At 46.7% G+C, this 22,946-nt stretch overlaps 1 protein-coding gene across 1 annotated transcript in view; it reads right to left on the minus strand.

The window, feature by feature from the left end:
* Positions 1-1,234: 1,234 nt before the first annotated feature.
* LOC142588362 (uncharacterized) overlaps positions 1,235-22,946 on the minus strand; it is a 47,604-nt gene continuing 25,892 nt past the window's right edge. The window contains exons 10-16 of the mRNA XM_075699995.1: positions 21,671-21,770; positions 12,654-12,814; positions 9,596-9,914; positions 7,742-7,957; positions 5,782-5,904; positions 4,058-4,264; positions 1,235-3,148 (exon numbers count right to left, since the gene is read on the minus strand). Coding sequence (XP_075556110.1) covers positions 2,957-3,148; positions 4,058-4,264; positions 5,782-5,904; positions 7,742-7,957; positions 9,596-9,914; positions 12,654-12,814; positions 21,671-21,770 — 1,318 coding nt within the window. The 3' untranslated portion in view covers positions 1,235-2,956. The remainder of the gene's footprint in view (positions 3,149-4,057; positions 4,265-5,781; positions 5,905-7,741; positions 7,958-9,595; positions 9,915-12,653; positions 12,815-21,670; positions 21,771-22,946) is intronic.

Raw genomic sequence — 22,946 nt, forward strand, 5'->3', positions numbered from 1 at the left:
ATGTGCGGGTTTACTGACCAGTTGCCTTGCCCAAAAAGATCACGTTCTCGTGACGCCTGCGGCAAAAAGGACGTTCCACGTCCGCCGCCAAGATCTGAAAGGTGGCGCTGGCTAACACTCCCAGGGTTCTACTAGGACATAAATAGCCAAGAAAGTGGATGGGGAAACGGCGCCGCGGTAGCTCAATTGGCAGAGCATCGCACGCGAAATGCGAAGGTTGTTGGTTCGGTTCCCACCTGCGACAAGTTGTTTTTTCATCTACTTTTATTTCTATTAATTTGTCGTCTCCTTATTTCATTGATTAAGCACAAGTAATTTCCCCTATGTTATCCTTGGTGTCAGTATTTGTTGGCTTCTTGATATATATATATATATATATATATATATATATATATATATATATATTGGTGCAGTGGCCATATAGCGAGTAGACCGGACAATGCGAACTAGCACAATCTCTGCACAAGAGTTGCGAAACGAAGACTGGGTGCTACAATGAGTGCGCTGATAGCTTATGAAGCTAACTCCAATCGACAGTACTTAGGGATTGCTGAGGGAAAAACAATGTCATAATCGACCAGCGTCGTCTTACTGCTTAGGCAATGCTTATCAGATCTTTCTGCAGCTACATACTAAATAGCGTCAAGCTAAATAAATTATAAATAAAACGGTACAGCCCAGCGCCCTACTATGGTAAGTTATAACAAAATTTGCTTAAAACATTTATTTTGACTTCTATTTCATGCACGCGAAATGGATGCCAGAATGAGGATGTCGGAAGGTTCTCATTTTTTTTTTTTTTTGCAGTGCGGAAGGTGCACAATATATTACAGGAAGAACTTGCTAGGAGCTCAACCGTTGCACAGCGACGCCCATCACCAATGATTATTGGGAGACATTTGTGGGCACACCGTTTGAGCTTTAGGCCATCTTATATTAAGAAGCATTAATTTACAGCACCATCACTACTGAGTTAATATTTCTCGCATAACATAGGAGCTATGAGTGGTATTGTTTTAAGCGAAGGCGGGTGCGAAATGATCGAGTGCATACACACACTGGGGAGAGTTTCGGAAGCGCCCGAGCATGCATGGTGGTTGTAGGGATCACTAGTGAATTAATGTAGGTAAACAAGAAGAACCAATCAAATTTAAGTTCAGGCGAGGTAGATACAAGCAGATAGAATAACGAAGTCAATAATTCATTTAGACGCAATTTTATTTAGAGTCACAGCAAGAAACTACTGACGTGATCAGATAAATCAGGTCATAAAAACAGGCGATACTAAAACGTGGTTTTCAAGCATCCTTCACAAAGGCCTTTGTACCATTGCAGCTACACGTTTATAGCTGCATTAGTTTCTGCTACTGCAAAACACAGCAGCGCTGATGTCGAAGAGTACGCCGCACTCGGCTGTGTTATGAACAAAATTCGGGACGGACAATGTAACTGGGAAAACAGCTTCGATGGCCTGCTGCACATCGGATATGCTACGACTGCTCAAGTAATGCACAAACACCAAGCATTTTGCAACAAACAATTTTGGTACAACAGCGAAAAACAATTCATAGTGTACAGGCAATAACTGGAAACACTAGCATAAATGCAGGAAACAGGTGGATCGACAGGCTTTCAGTAACGCGGAAAATCAACAAGCAGGTATATTACGACTGCTACGAAGAGTTTGGCCATTTCCAACATTCTGAGAATGCATGTGGTTTCATCGGCGCCAGCAGCCACAATATAGCATGTACTCCACTTGAGACGTGCTCCACAACGGAAATTACTGTAGCCCAAAGAAATTTCAAGGCGCTTTCACTTAGCCATAACATATTGCTCATCTTGTTATCTCGGCTTATGTCGTTATTCAAAAAGTACTCAGACATATCTTCTTGTTCTCGTTAACAGCTTTGCGAATGAAGTATATGTCCAGGGGTTTATATGTGTCCCAGAGATTTGAGGACAATTTTTACTTTTGGCCTTGTATACTCTAAACAGCCCTGAAGTCTTGTCAGCATGTAAATAATGTAAAGCGCGGCGATGGTCCAGTTTTAACCCTCTGTCATCAGCTGCGACGTCCTCTGGAGTAGGCTGTATTTGGTACTAACAGGCATCATTCTTTCACGTTCCCATTCACATGCCATTAAATTTTGTATCCTGCATGCCGTGGCAAAAAGCTCGAGAGCGGTAATACACTAGCGGGTGGTATTGGCCGTCGAGGTAAACCTGGCGGCAGTTATTGCACTGCTGAAAATATGCTTTCCATTCAGCATGAACCTCTTCCCGGCCGGGCTCTCATGAAACATCGAAGCGGCATTCTTCCAGTCTAATGGGTCGATTATGTGTAAGCGCGACATCTAATTTCTCTGTAGCCAGTCCCTAAGCACGCAGCATCATAGCAGGTGTGTGTATTAAAGTATGAAATCAGCCATTGTTTTGAATCCACATGAACCTGGGAATGAAAACACGCATCAAAGTAGTTTAAAAAAAACGTCGCATTTTCATATTTTTAGCACTGTACACAGGTCCGCGCAATCAGCATTATTCACGTAGTAGTCCTCTTTGCGTTCTGCACTGACATGAACAATTCGTGGCTTAGACTCGCTGCATTAATTTCCGTTATTAGACTGAAACACCAAAGGCTACTCAAAATGAACGAAAAGCCAAGAAAAAAATTATATCGCCTAGAAATATATTTTCCCCTGTAACGTTTACCATTATTGCAAGCATTTCAGTACTTCCATAAAATGGCGAAGTCATGTAGTAATCTAGCGAAGCTGGTATAATGAAACGAGTAAGTATGTAAATGAAAGAAGGATCGCTGAAGTGGTGTAGATTGTGGCAAACGTCGCATGCAAGCACAAACGCATATCTGCCGCCACGCCGCCCTGGCGTCAGAAGCTTGGAGGGCCTGCGGCGATAGATCACTCGGTAGCTCCTGTGCTACAGTGCGTGATTACAGTCCCGTCTCAGCGATGGCAACCACCAGGGGTGAAGTGTTCGCAGTCGAACCTCCGGCATAAGCGCAGTTGCCGCCGAAGTCGTCCAAAAACAAGTCGTACACGGCAACCGTCGTGTCACCCATCTTGCTGGCGTACGACTTGCGCATGCGCGCAGCCAGCTCCTCGGGACCCGCGTACAAGGCGAGCTGAACAACAGCGAAGGAATGAACGCACGTCTCAGAGGGCAGGCTGACAAGGCAACGGTTCATGCACACGCAGTCACTTGCGTCGCCTGACTCCGCTTTTTACAGAGGATATTGATAACAGAGCCTAATGTTTTAGACGTCTAATTTCCTGCTAAGGTTACTGGAGTTGACTCTGGCGCTACGTGGAAGGCTGTCATGCAAATGAATGCTACTACACTTAGTCTTCGTCCTTGTGGCTTCAGATGTTCTTGTGGTATCATTTAGAGAACCTTATCTGCATCCGTTGGCTTAATTTAGTAAGCAATTAGACTGTACATACTAAAGGCATACAGCTAAAGAGACTCCAAGCACATGCAAAATAAAAGTAAATTGCTGCATTTATGGCATAATATTTCATCGAATATGATCTACGTGCAAACTCAAAAACTTGCTTCAATCCAAAAAGACGAGGTTTTCGCTACGTTTGACAAAGGGTTCTCATTTCTGGTAATTCTTGGAGGTAACAGCTTTAGAAAAGCCCGCGCTCCCGTCTGTCTGCGAATGTTAAACATTACTCACGGCATTGCGAACAACACCGTTGGCGAAAGTGGAATAAGAATAAAAAGAACGTGCGCGCAAGTTTATAGCAATGCTAACTATAAACCAACGGCCATTGTCGAACACACGGACTTCTTGACATTCCTGTCGTGACGGCCCAGATAGGCCAATAGCTAAATGGCGACATTGCAGCCCGTGAGCAGCTTACAACTTCGGGTGACTATTTGTCGCCACCCCTGTTCAACGAGCCAAATAAAGAGACCCTTCATCATCCGTCTTAGAAATCTGAATCTTTCGAATATTCCGCAAACTGATTTCGCCTCTTTACGGACAGACTACAACGCTCTCGGAGTTGTCGAGGCACCCTCTCACCTCGGTGCCGCCGGTGCTCTGCTGCCGGATGGCGTAGGCGCACTCGCTGTCACCGTCGAAGAGACCCTTGGGCATGCGGCACACGTGGTCGTAGCTGGTCTTGTTCGTCTGCACCGTGGGGCCGTCGAAGACGCTGGACGGCGTGCCAGCATCCAGAAGCCGGGGGGAGCTCAGGGGCAGAGTGGCCCGGAACACGTCGGCGCCCAGCTGCGCGAACCACACGCACAAGCCGTTGCACAGCGTGTTCCAGCACCCGCCGCGGGGCTGCCGCAGTGGATTTGGTTTTGCACTGCCACACCAAAAGGAGGCCGCGGGATCAAATCCCGGCCGCGGCGGCCGCATTTCGATGTGGGCGAAATGCAGGAACTTCCGCGTATCGCGCATTGGGTGCACGTTAAAGAACCCCACTTGGTCAAAATTAACCTGGAGTCCCCTGCTGCAGCGTCCCTCATAATCATATCGTGGCTTTCACAGGTAAAACCACAAAATATATTGTCGACATGAGTCAGCCTGGAATATTTCACTGTGGAACACCGTAAGCTAAGATATTTCGTTGCGGGGACAACACAGAACGCGCCATCCACATACATCGGCTCTTAAGCCAATGTTCGTAATTATATATAACAAAATGTCTCAACAGGAATATGAAATTCGGGTGTGTAAAGGTTTAATTATTATTTACAATAACAACGCAATCCTACAACCTATAGCGGTTCGAATTACGATTCAACCGATTGAAATAAGATGCCTTATAATTCAATGAAAAGCCAATGTTCGTAATTATACATAACAATATGTCTCAACAGGAATATGAAATTCGGGTGTGTAAAGGTTTAATTATTATTTACAATAACAACGCAATCCTATAACCTATTGCGGTTCGAATTACGATTCAACCGATTGAAATAAGATGCCTTATAATTCAATGAAAAGCAACTCTAGTAACTGATTAGTTTGGCCCTCCGTTAGTCAGTGCTTGGGTTGTCAAGCGTTTTCTTATCCTAGCACTGCAGTATTCGCAAATATATCATGGATGTGAAAGATCAAGTTTGCAACCGTAAATCTAGAACGAAAACTGCACTAATTTGACAAGCCGCACCTGCTAGGCCGCTCTAAGCGCGGAAGGTATTGAAATGAACTCCAAGAAATGCTTTTTTGGTCAATACGAGTTCTCCCATCTTGTGCAAGCTGACGTATTGCTCTAAAATTGTAAATGGTTGAGACAATCAGTCTGCATTCATTACTCTGTCAACGGGTTAACGTAACTGCCATATTTCATACCTTCTGCGCTGGTTAACATACGGCGTCATATAATAGAGCTTTATTATTTTTTTAAATGTATACACATCGTAAACTTTCAGCTGAAGGTTGTAACATGCCTAAAACATAGGATTCCGAATAAAGAAATAATTCAAATTTGAGTTTGCGTTCTCTTCGAGGAAACAAGCATCGTTACGCCTGTCCATTGGTTCTTAAATGCTAGAAATTACACGAATTTTTTTTCTGGGTACACATATTGTGTAAGTATACAATTTGTGCATGATACCTCTTCCTGTAAAACTTCTGTTGCGATATTGTTTGCGAAGGTAACGTGCCCATAAAATTTTAAAAATCATTACAATATTATTTTTGGTCCACACGAGTTCGTTTGTGCACCAATGCTGTCAGCTAAATCCTCAACGGATGACGATAATGCCCGCATTGTAGTCGGTCTGGCCACTTACGGCAATGGAGTAGACCACCTTCCCTGCCTGGAAGGGATTGGCCGTCTCTTTCAAGACGTGGTCACGGATGGCTAGGTACGAAGCCACCGCAAACTCTCGCCTTCCAGAGCAGTCCAGCACTCCCTTTAAAGTAGTGACAAAACAAAACGTATGGGCATAAGTTCAAGAACTGAAGTTTTGGATCAAAGCTACAACATCTCAAAAGAATTTCGAATCCAACGCACATTGTCGAACTGATGTGAACTGAAGCCGAACTGACGCAAATAAATTGAATGTTCATCAAGCAAATGTGGTGCGCACAACTTTGTTTATATTTGTGTTATGTGCAATGTGAAATGTAATGAAATGTGCAATGTTTATGCACTACAACGTTAACGAATTATGCCAGTACGCAAAGACACAACCAGGCGGATGCACAGCGTGAGATTCTGGCGTATGCGATGTCAAAAGGACGAAGGTGATGCGTAGCGCTTGTCGAGGGTTTCACGTCGACGTTCTTAGCACAAGCTCGAGTTTCCCGTTCACCGGCAGCCGCTGTAACGTTTTATCGGTGGTGGAGCCCTCAAAAAAATAACTAAGTTCGTTTGCCGTGCATTGGGTGCGTTACAGAAGCCCTGGTGGCCGTGAGAAATCCAGAGCCCTGCCCTATGCGGTCCATCTTAATCCACTCTGCCATTTGTGAAAGTTACTAAACCCTAAATTTGAATTTTGCGACTGTATAAGCATCAAGCTTCCATGCCCCCAATTCGCGTGCCGCCTAAGGTGAAAGCCATTTGCGAGCAGCACATGCCAGACACACACACATAGCCGGCCCTCGGCGAGGTGGACTTCGAGTAGCACTCGATTTGTCGTGAATCCTTTGTAGCGGGTGTGACTGCCGGTTCACGTGATAAATCAAATTAAAAATATCTGTGGATCCCACGTAAGATAAGCTTTGTATGCCGTTTGCTTTGAATGACGATAATTAGCCGTGATGTTGGCGGTGAATATATATTTGTTTAGCGATTAGTCCAATACGAGAGTGGTCAGTTATGTTACACGTTACCTTGTGTGCACCACTGCTGTTTGTCTACGTAGTAGACAGCTCACACAAGGAGACGTGTTTGCTTGAGGCGTTGCTGTGCGTCATTGCACATAATCTCTGAGAGCACTGAGCATTATCATAGCCTCACGTGGCATCGCATCGTGGCGGAAGCGTCAAACTCTAATTGAATGATGGGAATGTACGTAATTCAATGATTTTATTATAATTCTATGTACACATTCTGCGCATACATTCGAGGTCTGCATTGCGTTTCACTGCGTAGCAAAGACGCTCCTGTTCCGCGCGACGCTTTCTGGCCTGGGTGTCCTCGAAGCTGATTCCACGCTTTGGGGACATTTTGCTGGTGCGTGTTTATGCGCTGCTTCTGCATACGTGGCAAGCACGCTGTTCAGACGCCAGCTCCAAGCGCTCTCTTGGTTATGGCTATGCACGATAGTAATGTTTACACTATCACAACTTCGCACGCGACCTCCACACCCCAGCACCTCCATTTTTGTCTCAGGAAATCAAGCACAGCGCGTGCAATATGCACGAGCAGTGAAAGGCTCCCACGGCGGCGCCAGCCGGGATGCACTGGAGGCGAGCGCCATCTGGTAGTGTTGTGAGAAACTCAGCGGCACGCACGGCAAGACCACCACAGCAGCAGCGCCCGGAAAGTCGGGGGCAAAACTTGGCGTTAAAATCATGCAGAAACTCTCGAGGTATGACAGCCAATGAAAGCGAATTGTCCGAACGAACAAACGAACGAAAGATTGAACGAAAGAATGAAGGAGCGAATGAATGTTCTTTTTTTCGGGAAGTCCGACAATCGACCAAGGCCGAAAACGGAAGAAAGTGCCAATGACAGCTATTCGCTTGAAAAGTATTCGCATTGTATTCAGTGCATGCTAAGTTGAATTTTTCAGCAGTATATACCTTTCGACGAAGTTTGTGCGTCGTGACAATGACATAGTCCATGTAGCGCGTTATGCTGATGAGCCAGAACTTGCGCACCAGCTCTAGCACTGGTGGCACGGTGAGGATCATGCTCATATTCCTCAAGTACAACGCCTCGACAAAAGCGCGGAAATAGGCTGGTGTGAACTCCTGGTCGCACACGCCGCCTGGACGGTCCCAGTGGATGTTCACGCCCTGTAGGGAACGCCAAAACGAAAGACGAAAAATATAATCAAATGAATAATAATAATATTTGGGGTTTTACGTGCCAAAACCACTTTCTGATAATGAGGCACGCCGTAGTGGAGGACTCCGGAAATTTTGACCACCTGGGGTTCTTTAACGTGCACCTAAATATAAGCACACGGGTGTTTTCGCATTTCGCCCCCATCGAAATGCGGCCGCCGTGGGCGGGATTCGATCCCGCGACCTCGTGCTCAGCAGCCCAACACCTTAGCCACTGAGCAACCACGGCGGGTCTATAATCAAATGAAGGCTTCTAGAATTACATATACTGTTTGTTTAAAAACACACACGCGAAGTGTCCCGGTAGCACGCTAATCACACTTTTTCTGCCTCCATGGCACACAAGCAATCTCTCACCTCAGTAAATCATCATCATCATCATCATCCTATCTTATGCCCACTGTAGGAAGGAAGAACTGCAGGAAGAAGGCCTCTCCCTGCCATCTCCAATTACCCCTGCCCTGCGCCAACCGATTCCATCTAGCGCCTGCGAATTCCTTAACTTCATCTCCCCACCTAGTCTTCTGCCGTCCTCGACTGCGCTTCCCTTCCCTTGGCGCCCATTCTGCAACCCTAATGGTCCACCGGTTATCTAACCTACGCATTACATGACCTGCCCAGCTTCCTTTCTTTCTCTTTATGTCAGTTAGAGTACCGGCTATGCCTGTTTGCTCTCTGATCCACACCGCTCTCTTCCTGCCTCTTGTTATCGCTCTTACCTGGAGTAGGCGTACAAATGTAAACGTGAGATTTGCGCGAGGTGCTTCCTTCAAAACGCAGTGCGTACTCAATGCACTTAAACATTCAAGGCCATTGTAAAAACATTTGGCCGGTATGCTCATATTAACTTAGGCATCGGCGGCCACTCACTGCCCTGGTATAACGCAGTCATAAACGAAGTTCCAATGAGATCCGGCAAAGTGAAACACCATTCCGAAGATTTGTTGAACTCACTCTCCGAAGGAGTAGGCTCCTTTGAAAGGCACGTTCCACATAATCGTAGAAATCCAAATCCGTATAAACTATAGTAAAGATTCCGTTTTACGTGGAGGCACTATTTCTTTTTTAATTCACGAGGTATAGGTATGAAAAAATACGATGATAACCGACTTGAGGATCACATGAGGCGTGCATGGATGTTAGGTGAACTTATATAGAACAACTAAATTCTGGCTTTCTGTGCTTCAGAGAAAACAAAACAAAAACATGAATCACAACATGGCGATGCTCGAACCTTTGCTTTCTGCCACGAAGGGCGAATGCATGTTCTATCGCGTAGTAGGAAAGCTATGGAAAAATGAATTGTATTTGATGACAAGAAACAAACTAGGACAGAACCCATCTTTTCGGGATGGTTACTGTCCATAGTACGATAGTTTTTACGATTGTCACCATTAAAGCATTTGCCGGATATAACTACACAAAGTGTAGTGAACAGAGCCGAAAGTACGTTTGAAGACACAATTCAGCGCAAAAATCAGACCAATTCGTGAACGAGTCATCATTCCCGAACAATGGGAGCGCCAGAATTCTCTGTAGTAAATTTTGTAGGGAACTCCACCAATACAAAGGAGAGGATTCACTCACGTCGATAAGACTACTGGCGTTGCGCAGGTCCTCGATGACCCCGTCACGAAGTTCGTGTTTGGCCAGCATCTCCACGAAGTTAGGCGAATCTTCGTGCGCCCCGCCAAGAGTGTAGTGAATTCGGATCGGCTCGCCGCGATGTGCGCGTTTGTTTGTTATCCTTCTGAGCGCTTGGATGAAGTCCACGTCGATGTAGCCACGCTTAAAGTGCAATTTGTATTTGCTTGCATTGTTCACGTACAAGGCGTAGAGAATCAGCTCCGAGCAATGCGCTGTGGGCAGGAGTTCCACAACATACGGACGCCTTGACGAGAAGTACCTGCGCAGGAAACATTGGTCCCACACTCGCCAACCTTACTTAAGACAATATGATCTAGCATCGTCGCTTCGCGCGCAGCAGTCGCTTTCGAAGTTTGCTGCCGCTCTCCACTTTCGGGAGCACCTAGACTTCCCCGACTTCCTATGCCAGATGTGGTGATTCCTTTTGCCCAGCCTCGCTTCTAATTTCATAAACTTCAGAATAGGTGCTAGCACGGCTTGTTGGCACGAACACATACATACCTTAGCAAACGGCGCAAATAAAGGCACACAGAAACGGGGCACAACGAGGCAGCCGTGCTTCAGCGCCTGTGTCGTGTGGCCCATTTTTGTGTCCCGTTATTTGCGCGGTTTGCTAAAGTGTAAGTTTATAAGTTCTTCAGGGCGAAACCTCATGAGCCCACTTGAACACAAACTCACATAAGGAAGTGCTAAGTGATACCTGATGTACGACGTGCGTCTCCTATACGCGCAGGCGTAACTGGCCACCTCTTCAAATCGGCGGTGTATGCCCGAGGTCGCGAAGCATTCCATACGGCACTAAACTTGATCTTATATATCACCAAAGTTGCTCGCACTTTGTCTCACGTTCTTTGCAAAGTTATTACTCGGAATGTTGAGAACGACCGCCCACAAGCAAATGTCGTGCCTTTTTTTTTCATACCACAAGCCCATGCCTTTTTTTTTTTGTTAAATAGACAGAAATATTAGAAGTGCCAAACACTAAAAATTTGGAGGACGCTTACGCTTCACCTTCATGAGGAAGCTTTAGCTCGGGCCCAACTTCGACGCGGCCTATTCGAATGCATGTAAAACACAAAAACGCTTTTCTTAGATTACCCGTTAGATTTTTAATGAAATTTGTTGCATTTTTGAGAGAAACTTGCATTCTAGTGACTGCTGGAATCGGAATTTCGATTTAGGGCCTGAATTATGTGAAAAGGATTTTCAAACATTCGGAAGCTCGAAAAATATAGACACACGAAATTTATCAATTAATAGCTCTGCATCACGAACAGATATCGCGGTTCTTTAAACGGCATCCATTACATCAATGAAAGTAGACAAGTTCGATATGTCAATTTATAGCTTAAATTAATTTGTTATGTTGCGTACAAGGGTTCTGCAAAAGCTATTTCCATATTACTGAATTTTTTTTTAGATTTATTTGTAACATATCAATTTTGTCCGCTTTAGATGTACGATCAGATGAAATTCACAGAATTGATATCTTTCTTTCCATGCTTAGTCAGAGAGTTGTAAACTTCATAGTTACGTATCCTGAAAATTTGATTTTTGCCAATTTTTAATAAAAATTGACGATATAAATCAGAAATTCGAAACCAACATTCACTAGATATTATGTTTTTCTTTTAAATGCAGCAAACCATCAAATTTGATGCAGTGGTTACAGAGACAACGCCTCCTTTTACATGTACTTAAATAGGAGCACCCAAGCTTAAGCCTCCTCTTAAGAGCGGAACGCAATAGCATTCAAAGATCCCTGACTGCTTTTTACGCCTCCCAGCAACTGCAGCATATGTAACCGTAATGTTTACCGGGAAACGCTGGTGGCGAACTCCTTGCACGAAGGCGAGCTTTCTGGTAGAAACGCGGCCTCTGGCGTGGGCCAAGATACGGCTGATGCGAGCGCCGTCTGGAGGTTTTGCAAGGAACCGGGCGCGCTGCTTTATGACCTTTGAGATTTGCGCGCGGAAATCTGGGAGGCTATGGCCGCTCAATGAATGGCAGAAACGCTGGAAAAGGGTGTTGTGTTTTTTGTTTGTTTTCGTGTAGCAGAATTGTTTTCTCGCATATTGAGATTACAACCAGACGCTATTGTGTCTGTAGTTTGTAAGTCGTACTTTACAATTTTTTCTACGTATTTCACATTGAGAAATTCAATTAGTTCAGTAACTTCCTTGCGCCACATGGAGGTCCTGCGTGGTTGGATATGCCTGGTTCGAATTTCTTTTTTTGCCGACACGACGTCCAGCGCTAGTCGCGGGACGCTGATGCCGGAATTTTCTGTGACACGGGGCCCTTAAAGCTATCGCGTTAAATGATCCGCCCGCCCAAGAGCCCGCTTTTCAATCAGAAAGCTCACCTTCGCGCATAGTAGGGTTACCTCGATGTCTTTTTCGCCTGCCACTCCGTACAGACGGTAGACAACGGCTGCGTGTCCTACAGCGTTGGGCACGCGAATGGCGGTCACCGTTTTAGACACCTTTGCGGAAGCCGTAGGGGTGTTGCCGGCGCTCGTGTGTATCCGCCATTCGTGTGCCCAACGCTGTAGTGGACACCGCGGTTGTCTCGTCTGTACGGAGCAGCGGGCGAGGAGGACATCGATGCACTTTAGTGCATAGCGTTTCGCTTAGACGCCGTGATGCTCGCTGTGCATGTTCACGGCGTTTCTCTGCGTGTCTATCACTTACGTTTTCCCTGTGGCACAACAAGTGTCGCACCGTCAAGATCAATAACGTAGCGTTCGCGCCCTTTCAGTTTCTGCATCGACACCGTGGTGCTTGCTGGTTGTGCATGTTCGCGGCGCCCATATGCTTGCGCGTAACCCGCGTTCATGAAGTGAAGCGTTACTGCATATTTTTTTGCCGTCGCGACGTTTCAAAGAACGTAGAGCAAACTCAAGCCTGCCTGAAGCACAACTTCGATAATCTAGTTAAGTTTTACAATGAGCGTATGCAACGGGTATCGGCATCCTTTGAGGCCAGCGCTCACAAACCTGCTGTCGATGACGCAGAGCAGCTTCCGGTACTGTGTTCTGTTGCTACCTCTGTACCACATGTAGGTGGTGTTCACTACAGGTGTAGCTGGTTTTGGATTCGGGTAATTCATAAGTTCGCAGGTCGTGGCCCGATCCGCCGGGTCGTCGTACAGTTCCTCCTGCGATCCGCGGGAATACATGAATGAATGCGTTTCTATAAGAGCATGAGTTATACTCCAGTAAAACCAACCAGTATAACGTCCCAACGCAAGACTTGGCATATGAGGGACGCCAGTGTAGCGAGCCACCATTGGTTAAAATAAATTATCTATACTTATTTAACCCAGATCCGAGACAACGCATGCGAGTGTTCATTCCATTGCGTCCCCATCAGAATGTCACTATTGCAAGCGAGAATAGAAACGCACGACTACGCGCTCCACATTAGAATGGGAGACTCCCTCCGACACAGCGGCGTGCAAGACACGAGCGGACGTGTGCAGAGTGAAGCTACGACGAGTTTAAATCAATTAACAACGTAAGGGAGCAGGCGTAATAAAGATGCGAGAGTAATTTACGTGTGGTTGCACACTGCGAATGCACCCCACTTGAATCCAGTGGCCTACGCAAAGAGCGTCAGTTATATAGCACCTGAAAATATGTCATACCGTGGCGCAGGCTATTTTCGCTCCATATTGTACACGTATGGCGGAAATAAACTTTCATTGCTTGATCCATTCACTCAGTCATTCGTTCATTCATTCATTCTTGGATATTTCGGCTGGCTCAATCGTTAATTAATTAATGAATTAATTACTTCATTTATTTACTGAAATGGCCACTTAAATACCATGACAGAACTAAGATTGTGCCTTTGCTGAAAAATAACGCGTTGAGGCGCAACATAGTTAATATTTTAATATTAACTGTGCACACTTGGTGAGAACAACCTCTTCTAAACTGCTTTAAGATCAAATACCTTAAGCATCGTCTTATGTAGCGCTAACTTCACGAAACACAAACGAAACACAATAACGAAGAAAGCAAAGCTGAAGTTCCGGTTGGCGCTTCTGAAACGGGTCTCTCCAAGGTAGGCGGTGAGCTGCTTTCCCTAGCGGTGTCATTTGTATCACTCCTTTCCCCCCACCCACAGATAGATGCAGAAGCTCGTGGCATCCTTGACAACTTTGAAGCGTTCCACGTTTTCCCAACCGATGGAGCTCTTCCGAGACCAATGGTCGTAGCGAGAGCGGAAGGCGCCGAAGTTTGGATTGCACTGGCTGCACCGTGGATCGCGTTTTGACGTGATGCACAAAACCTTTCGCGAGGCCAAGGCCTGGATCGAAAAGAGATCCAAACTCGCCAACTAATTCCTTTGGGAGGTTAATATCCTGCACGGCTTTCGTTGGGTCAGGGCGCTGTTCCCTTCGAGAATTAGAAGTTAGCGTCGTTTCAAGGCATAGCAGAGATGACCCACCAATCTGTAGACCGAGGGCCTTGATGGCATCGATACCCAAGAGTGAGGTGCCTTGTTCTACGACGTAGAAAAGAAGGCTTGTTGTGCTAGCTTTGTACGTAACGTCAGAGAAGCAGCCACGAACCGGAATTGGCTGTTTTGAATAGTCCAGTAACCGAACAGTCGGGGCCAAAAGTACTTGGCCTTCCAAATACTGCTTAAAAAGATCGTGTGCAACAATGGAAACTGACGACCCAGAATCTACAAGGAAAGTTATGTCCGCACGGCCAATCGAAACTGTGACGTGAACAGCGGAGCGAGCGGCCGTCGTCACAGCCAGAATGCTCAAAACTTCCTCGCTCGGAGAGTCTTGGCTGTCTACCTCACGCACCGGAGCGGAGCCTCGTTTCTGGCAAACAGAGCGGAAGTGACCCATGACACCGCAATGGTGACAACGCTTGCTTTTGGCTGGACAGCGAACTGATGCTGCATTGTGCTGGGATGAACCGCAGCGGTAACAATGAGACTGGCGGTTGTGCGACCGCTTCGAGCTCTCGTGGGATTCTGGTGTACGCGTAGGCGTATTTCCACGAGTATTTATGCGTCCAACATCTACAGAAGGAAATTCTTGCAGATCATTGTACGCCTGCTCAAACTGCCTTGCCAGTAGTACTGCTCTAGCGAGCGAGAGAGACGATCCTTCAAGCAGAAGACGCTCGCGCAAGCTCCGAGACGAAATACCAGCAACGAACTGGTCACGCAGCGAATCTTCTTCGACAGGAAAAAAACATATAGCAGAAAGCTCCCGCAATGCAGTGATGTACTCATTCACTGATTCACCAGCTTGCTGAACTCGCCTACTGAAACGATGCCGTTCGGCAACAACATTGCTTGTTGCCGAAAAATGAGCGTGCAGAGCGGCGACTGCGATATCGTACGACGATACTTCAGGCCTTGTGTCGCCTGTGCCCTTGCTATCTTCCGACGTTTTCTCAGTAGCAGTTTGCTCACCGAGCTTGAAGTTGTCCAACGATGGAAGTGGTAATGTATAAAATATGCGCTGACTTTCTACGCCGAGGCTGTGAAGGAGTAGTGCTTTGCGACGATCCGGCGTGCAGTCAGAGGCCCCCGAAGCAAGCAGGTAGTTCTCGAAGATGCGGAACCATTGCGGCCACGCAACAGCAGGTCGACCAGGCACAGGCAGGAACGGGGGCGGCGGCGCGAGTCCAGAAATGCTCATGGCGCCGGAAAGCAAGCGGCGAAAGTCACGCCCCCCGAAATGATCCCATCCTCGTCGCCAATGTTGTAGCGGCGTGTGCCGCCCAAGTACACGAACTGCTAGCAACCAAACAATCCCCCAGTTTATTGCCACATACAGTCATATATATACACATAGCGACACTGGTGCCTCTGGCGGCAGGTGATCCCAAAACCGGAACCGAAACCACATATACAACATGTTTGTGTCGTGATGCCTACACAACAACCGTGGTTCTTTAAAAGATCTGTTGTCATCCGCACGTGGTACAATGCGATATGTTTTACCTGGAATCCCTTCCTAGATGACTGCGCCTGAGCCCGTTTTTTTTTTTTGGCCACAACCTGACAGGTCCCATGTAGCTTATGCTTGGCCGAAACGACTAACATAACGCCGAAGCGCTCCCATACTTTTTTCAGCTTATGTGAAAGGCCATGAACATGACACGCAGCTCTTTTATTCCAAGTCCCGGTGCTTCGTCTTATGTCCCTTTGGGCTCATTACTCTTTGGTCATCACATTGGCCGTCACTCTTTGGCGTCCTTAATAAATTTTAAGTGGTGGACGCAATAACATGGATAGAAAAGCCTGCATCTCTCAGCTTTCCACCTGCCAGGAGAAGCTTCCTTGGTATTTGTGACGGCGTGATTTTTTTTCAACGTCGACTTCCACCAAGAAAGTGCCACGCCATTCTTCACCAGTCTGGAATGGCCAGGTTTATACCTAAGGACTGTTTTCAGCAATCTAGCGGCATATGACCAGCAGACGTGATCTTCCTGAAAGAATAGACGCAAGTCGAGGAAGGTAATGGAAGCATCCCTTGGGACTTCGCACGTGAACTCTAAACCTCTGCCACACTTCGCGAATACCTTTATAATATTGACCATTCCCATGCTAAGTTGATAGGCTTCAACAAACATAATGTAGCAATCTAGGTAAAGCAACACTCTTTTTGCCAGGCCACCTATCTTGGCCAAAAAGACTTGACTAAGCACGGGAGCAACGCGCAATCCTATACATACGCCATAGCTCTGAATGTAGTCAGAACGTTCTCGAGATTTGACAGTCGAAGATACATAGAAGCTCAGGATCTCAAGAAACGTGTCAAAAAACACAACAGTGACTTATAAATGCCTGTTGACCATTCTCTTCTGTTATACATTGTTTCACGCTTTGCAAAAGGGCACCTTGGGGCAGGGAATAAAACGTAACTTCTACATCTATGCTAAACCCAACTAGGTGCTGAATGTTGCTACCGCAAAGGAAATGAACCACGATTTGAGAGATAGGGCCTAAGTACGGAACATTCACATCCAGACGCGGCAACTGCATCTGCAAATAGGTAGACTCTGCGCGCTGCCAAGTACCACGTTCCGATGCATTGCTCCTAAAAGGCATATCAGCCTCATGTGACTTCATTATAAAGAACACTTAGATAACCTAGTCCTTAGCCCTCTTTACTTCCTTTACAACTTTGTTTAGGTTGTGAGCGGACTCAATAAGGCACAAGTTGTCGCCTTTAACTTGTACACGTCAAGATCGATAGTTTAAAAGATCTTTCCGATGGCAGAAGACGCTTCAGTCCGCAAATAAACCAATGGGCATGATCGCAAAGAAACCTGGCGTTGTATACAGGATACCGATGACATGTGGCGCATGTTACGTCGTCCAAACTGGCCGTTGTGTAAACGTGCTACTGCAGGACACAACTGTTCTTTAAGTTGCCCACCCTGATCCTGCCTGGTTCAGCGTCGTGCCACGTGCGAATGCCTACCGTAGTTTGAAAGAACCACCGTGTTGTAAAGGCATCATGACACGATCACAAAGCAAACAGATGAATCTTATTTATTTATTTATTTATTTATTTATTTATTTATTTATTTATTTATTTATTTATTTAGTCAAAATACGTTACAGGCCGGAACAATGGGCAATGGGTAAGGCGGCTTCAAAAAATTTCACATGTACAGAGCATACAATTATACAGAACATAAAGCGCTTTGTTAATAATAATACATTATTACAACATACGTTGTACATACATATACAACATACATATACATACATATTGACACGTGTACTTATATTTATCGGGCGACCGAGTTTCGCCGCCTAACAAATTTTATCGCACAGCGCGGGACGCGTCTGCGTGTATCCGAAGTTTCTGGAAAGTTATCGATGCTTCTATCCGCTGTCTGTTGTCGCCGAACCTTGTGTTATCTGATTTCACCGCGTGACTCGAATGGTGTAGAACTATGTGGAAGGCATGCGGGTCCCAACGATTAGTCTGGAACATTCGATGACTGCTGTATAAAAGCCGACGTGTTTGACCCGCTGATCAGATTTTCGACGATCGCCGACCGTGTTCGCCGCTATCATTGTGCTATAAGCGTAGCCTGTTTTGGTGGGCACACGTTCGCCCAATAAAAGTTAGTTTTGTCTTTCACAGTATTGCTACTGCGTTCTTCAACGTCACGACCACGTGACATCTGGTGGAGGTGCTTTTCGTTCATGTACGGGACGCCCCCGACAAGCCGTGATCCCAGCCCGGACCGCAAAGAGAACACCAACGTAGTCCCGGACCATCCAGCAAGCCGCCGTCTTCAACTGCTGCCCCCGGAGCACGGACTTCTACCTGAAGACCAAGAAGATTGTGGCCAAGGGAACCACAATGGAAGCCCCAGCGTCCCCCATAGTGCTGCAGCAGCCCAGAGAGTCTGCGACGTTCCGCGGTTCAACATTCGAGGACCCGGAAACCTGGCTTGAGACGTATGAGAGGGTCGCTGCATTTAACAGCTGGAACAGCGACGACAAACTGCGACATGTCTTCTTCGCATTGGAAGACGTTGCCAGGACATGGTTCGAGAACCGAGAAGCCACCTTAACGACGTGGGACCTGTTCCGAAGCGGCTTCCTGCAGACCTTCACAAGCGTCGTACGCCGAGAACGAGCCCAAGCACTACTAGAAACCCCAGTGCAGCTGCCTAATGAAACCACCGCGATCTTTACAGAAGAAATGAGCCGCCTATTCCGCCACGCCGACCCGTAAATGTCCGAGGAGAAGAAAGTCCGCTTACTGATGCGTGGTGTAAAGGAGGAACTTTTCGCCGGAATGGTACGAAGCCCGCCGAAGACCGTCGACGAGTTTCTTCGCGAGGCCACTAGCATCGAGAAGACACTGGAAATGCGGAACCGGCAATTCAAACGCCGCACGAACTCGACAAACTACGCCGGAGTTGCGTCACTGGCCACCGATGACCTGCGCGAGACTATCCGAGCGGTCGTGCGGGAGGAACTACAGAAGCTGTTGCCTTCATCGCAGCCTCAAGTGCTTCCGATTGCCGGCGCCGTACGTGAGGAACTCCAACAACAACTCGGAGTAGGCCCTGAATCGCGGCAGCCTCAGCCGCAAGCGATGACATACGCCGCTGTAGCCCGCCGTCACGTTCCCCCTCCGCGCCCACGACAGGGCCCAGCGACGACACAGTTCCGTCGTCCCCCACCACCCCCGCCGCCAGCACGCCAAGCCGTCACCTCACGCGGCGTTCCAAGGAAGACTGATGTTTGGCGCGCCCCGACCACCGTCCGCTTTGCTATCACTGTGGAGAAGCCGGGCACATCTACCGCCGATGCCCATACCGGGAGATGGGACTCCGAGGCTTCGCCGTTAAGTCGCCGCGACCACAGATTGGCGAATGACCTCGCGATATCGCCGACATTTTAGCAATGTACGTCGACGTCGAACACAAGACCTGGGATGCCGTCCTGGCGTACGTAACATTCGCTTACAACGCGGCGGTACAAGAAACAACACAGATCACGCCGTTTAAGCTGGTTTACGGCAGGAACCCGACGACGACGCTCGACGCTATGCTGCCGCACGTCACTGACGAAGAGAATCTTGACGTCGCTGCCTATCTCCAGCGCGCCGATGAAGCTCGACAGCTTGCCCGCCTACGGATCAAAAACCAGCAGCGTACCGACAGCCGACTCTACAATCTCCGACGACGCTTCGTCGAGTACCAGCCCGGCGACCGTGTTTGAGTGTGGACCCCGATACGCCGACGAGGACTCAGTGAAAAACTACTGCGACGATATTTCGGACCCTACAAGGTCATCCGACGTATTGGCGCACTGGACTATGAGGTCGTGCCAGACGGCATTTTGCATTCACAGCGGCGTCGCGCACGATCTGAAGTGGTCCACGTGGTGCGTCTTAAACCTTTTTACGGACGCTGACGAACTTCTTTATTTTGTTGTTTTCTTTGCTACGAGTGCTTTTCTTTATTACTTTCATTGTTTGCAGCATCGGGTCGATGCTGTTTAAGAGGGGGCTACTGACACGTGTACTTATATTTATAGGGCGACCACGTTTCGCCGCCTATCAAATGTTATCGCACAGCGCGGGACGCGTCTGCACGTATCCGAAGTTTCTAGAGAGTTATCAATGCTTCTATCCGCTGTCTGCTGTCGCCGAACCTTGTGTTATCTGATTTCATCGCGTGACTCGAATGGTGTAGAACTTTGTGGAAGGCATGCGGGTCCCAACGATTAGTCTGGAACATTCGATGACTGCTGTATAAAAGCCGACGCGTTTGACCCGCTGATCAGATTTTCGACGATCGCCGACCGTGTTCGCCACTATCGTTGTGCTATAAGTGTAGCTTGTTTTTGTGGGCACAGGTTCGCCCAATAAAAGTTAGTTTTGTCTTTCACAGTATTGCTACTGTGTTCTTCAACGTCACCACCACGTGACAATATACATATACAATATACGTTGTAGTCATGACATGTGCGTAAGCTAGACATCGGTATCATCGTTGAGAGAAGCGATGGAGTTCATGCACACCCGGTGATAATATATACATCCCTGTTGGTTCTATGGCTGGTTCCGTTTTTCTTTTATTCAAAATTCTGGTTTTCTTTCAAGAAACTTCAGTTGAACGTGTAGCGCTTGGTGTGTATCGCCCTACTTCGTTCTTGTGTTCCGTGAAGTTAGCGCTACTTAAGTCCATGCGTAGTGCAAACCTACTAGCTAAATTTTTCATTTTATGGAATGCCCGTCTCGGGTGCCAACCAAATCAAACTTTTGCCTGCGAATTTCACGTCTAATCATTCAGGCGAATCACTGAATACCATCAAATGCGTATTCCGTTCCACTTCATCTATTCTTGTAACACTAGAAAACTAACTCAACTTATGGGAGTTGCCTCTGTTAGTCTTGTCAAATTCGCTCTCACTCGATTTAGCTGCAGCATGCTCAAACCAGCCTATCCTAGCACTCTTTTGTAAAATATCGCCCACCCCGTGTGACCGCTGATCCAGCCTGCAGTCAGGTCATCAGCGAAAACATGTTCCAAATAATCATGCGACAATAGCTGGCCCACAGTTTTACCACGGTATGCAGTCATTTACAGGGTACTCTGGTGAGACGAGGAAAATCTACAGATGAATGAAAATAGTTTAAAGCAAATACTGCACCATTAACCAAGTCATATGTTGGAGCAAGATGGCCGAGCTTGGGCAAGTTGGTTAGGATGAATTGAACCGCAGTGTCGTCGTTTATCCTTCAGTTTGTCCTTGTTTTTTGCGCTGTTTCAAAATTTCTCATGATTTCGCACATCGCTACCGGCGGCAGCATACCGCCATCCTCGCATGCTACCATTTTAGCATTCTACAACTATTACCGCTATTCCTTGCATTCCACCATTCTGCAATCATGCCATTCTGTCGGTACTAACTCAATGCATAGCAATTGACACGTTAACAATTACAAGCTTCAGAAGCAGTTCAAGAAAGTGCAACGAGCGATGGAACGAAAAATGCTGGGTGTAACGTAGAGAGGAACCCAGCCGTGTGGATTGGAGAACAAAAAGAGGTGGCCGATATTCTAGTTGACATTAGGACTAAAAGGTGGAGGTGGCCAGCGTAGTGCAGATAAGTATAAGGATACCACAAGGAACGGTAGCGCTGTTGAGGAAAGTGAAGAACTAGGCAGTGTGATAAAATTAGGACATTTGCAGACAAGTGATAGTGTCAGGTTGCGTAAGGCCGGGTTGCTGGGAGAGGCCTTAGTCTTGGTAGTTGTCCTAAAATAGAATGACAACGATGATTATGATGACAGTGTAGTTACACTCACCGGCACACTTGCCTTCACCAACATATACAGTAACCGGCAGTCAACAACACGCCGTTCATTGGAATGAGTGCAAGTAAATGGAGTAATTTAACGAGCATGAAGAATTGTACAAATAAGTTGTCAATAACCCAAATTAGCCATCATTAACTAAAGATAAAGTTTATAGGCAAGCAGTCGACTCACTATGGAGGGCAAAACCGTTGTGGTACTAGTAGTGGTGGCTTCAGTTGTGTTTTCCGTCGACGAAGTGGAAATAGGGCTGGTGACAACACTCGAAGGCGGCCTGCATTTTCGAGAGGATAAGCGCGACCCCGAGAAATCCCCAGTGACATGTGCACCATCGAAGGCCCGAGTATAACTATCGCCATTCGTTATCTTTAAATATTGCACACGCCACCAACGGGAACTCGAAGCAGAGTCAGCCGTCATACTACCACACCTCTACAAAAATAACGTGCAGTAACCGCTGCATTTGCGAACTCAACAGCTTAACGATCAGCCTATCAGAAAACAATGAAATAGATATAAACAACAATTACTAGAAAATCATTCTGCACCTACGCATCTATTTGACGATATAGTATGGTAGTTTAAGCAGAAAGGCAATGATGGTGCGCATAATTGAGCAATTCGCTATGCAGCCATTCGTCTGCATAAAGCTTGTAAAACTAATAAATCAAGTTTTTAGTGTCAAATTAAAACGTGCCCAACCAAGTCTAAATAAAAAAGGCGATCGAGATTCAACTTTGCGCGAAGGGAGCGGTCAATATACGTAATCTGTATCGGCTTTTTTTTTTTTTATTGGGGACAATGTATTATGTTCTGGGCCCAATGATGGAAAATAACTCTAGTCTAACACCTGTGAGAATAGGAAAAATTATCAAGCCCTTGCTAGACACAAATGGCAACGCAATGTAAGTATTACAAGATTGCCGTAAGGAGACTAAATTGTGGTCCCACATTTAGTTTTCTGAGAATACTTTGCAGGCAGTTGCGGATAAATCACCGTGATAAGGAGTGAATGAGTCAGACACAAGCAACAATCAGTCTCCCTAACTCATTCTCACTCCATAGGTCCCGAAATGGCCTACTTAAATCAATAAAAACTGAAGTTCGTTAGAAATAATACATTATGGGAATACGGGGCAAAGTTTCACCGCATCTGCTCAGAAATATTCAAGTGTGGGCGCCAATTACACGAGGCATGCGAAATTAGCAAAACACTGCAGCGCCGCCTGCAACACCTTGCAGGTAAGTGAAAATCTGAAGAAAATCTCTCTGAACGAGCAACAAATATTTCAAGCTAAAGCTTCCTCACAGGTATACTTGAAACGCTCAGCAAGAGATTCACAATCCAGAGCTTTATATATAGCGGCGTGTAGCGAAGGAGAAGTCGCTGCGTGAGTCATTGCGGTAATAGGGCGCAATGAGTCAACCTGACGTAACCAGCCGCGAATGA

Source organism: Dermacentor variabilis, chromosome 7 (genome assembly GCF_050947875.1).
Source record: "Dermacentor variabilis isolate Ectoservices chromosome 7, ASM5094787v1, whole genome shotgun sequence".
Classification (NCBI taxonomy): domain Eukaryota; kingdom Metazoa; phylum Arthropoda; class Arachnida; order Ixodida; family Ixodidae; genus Dermacentor; species Dermacentor variabilis.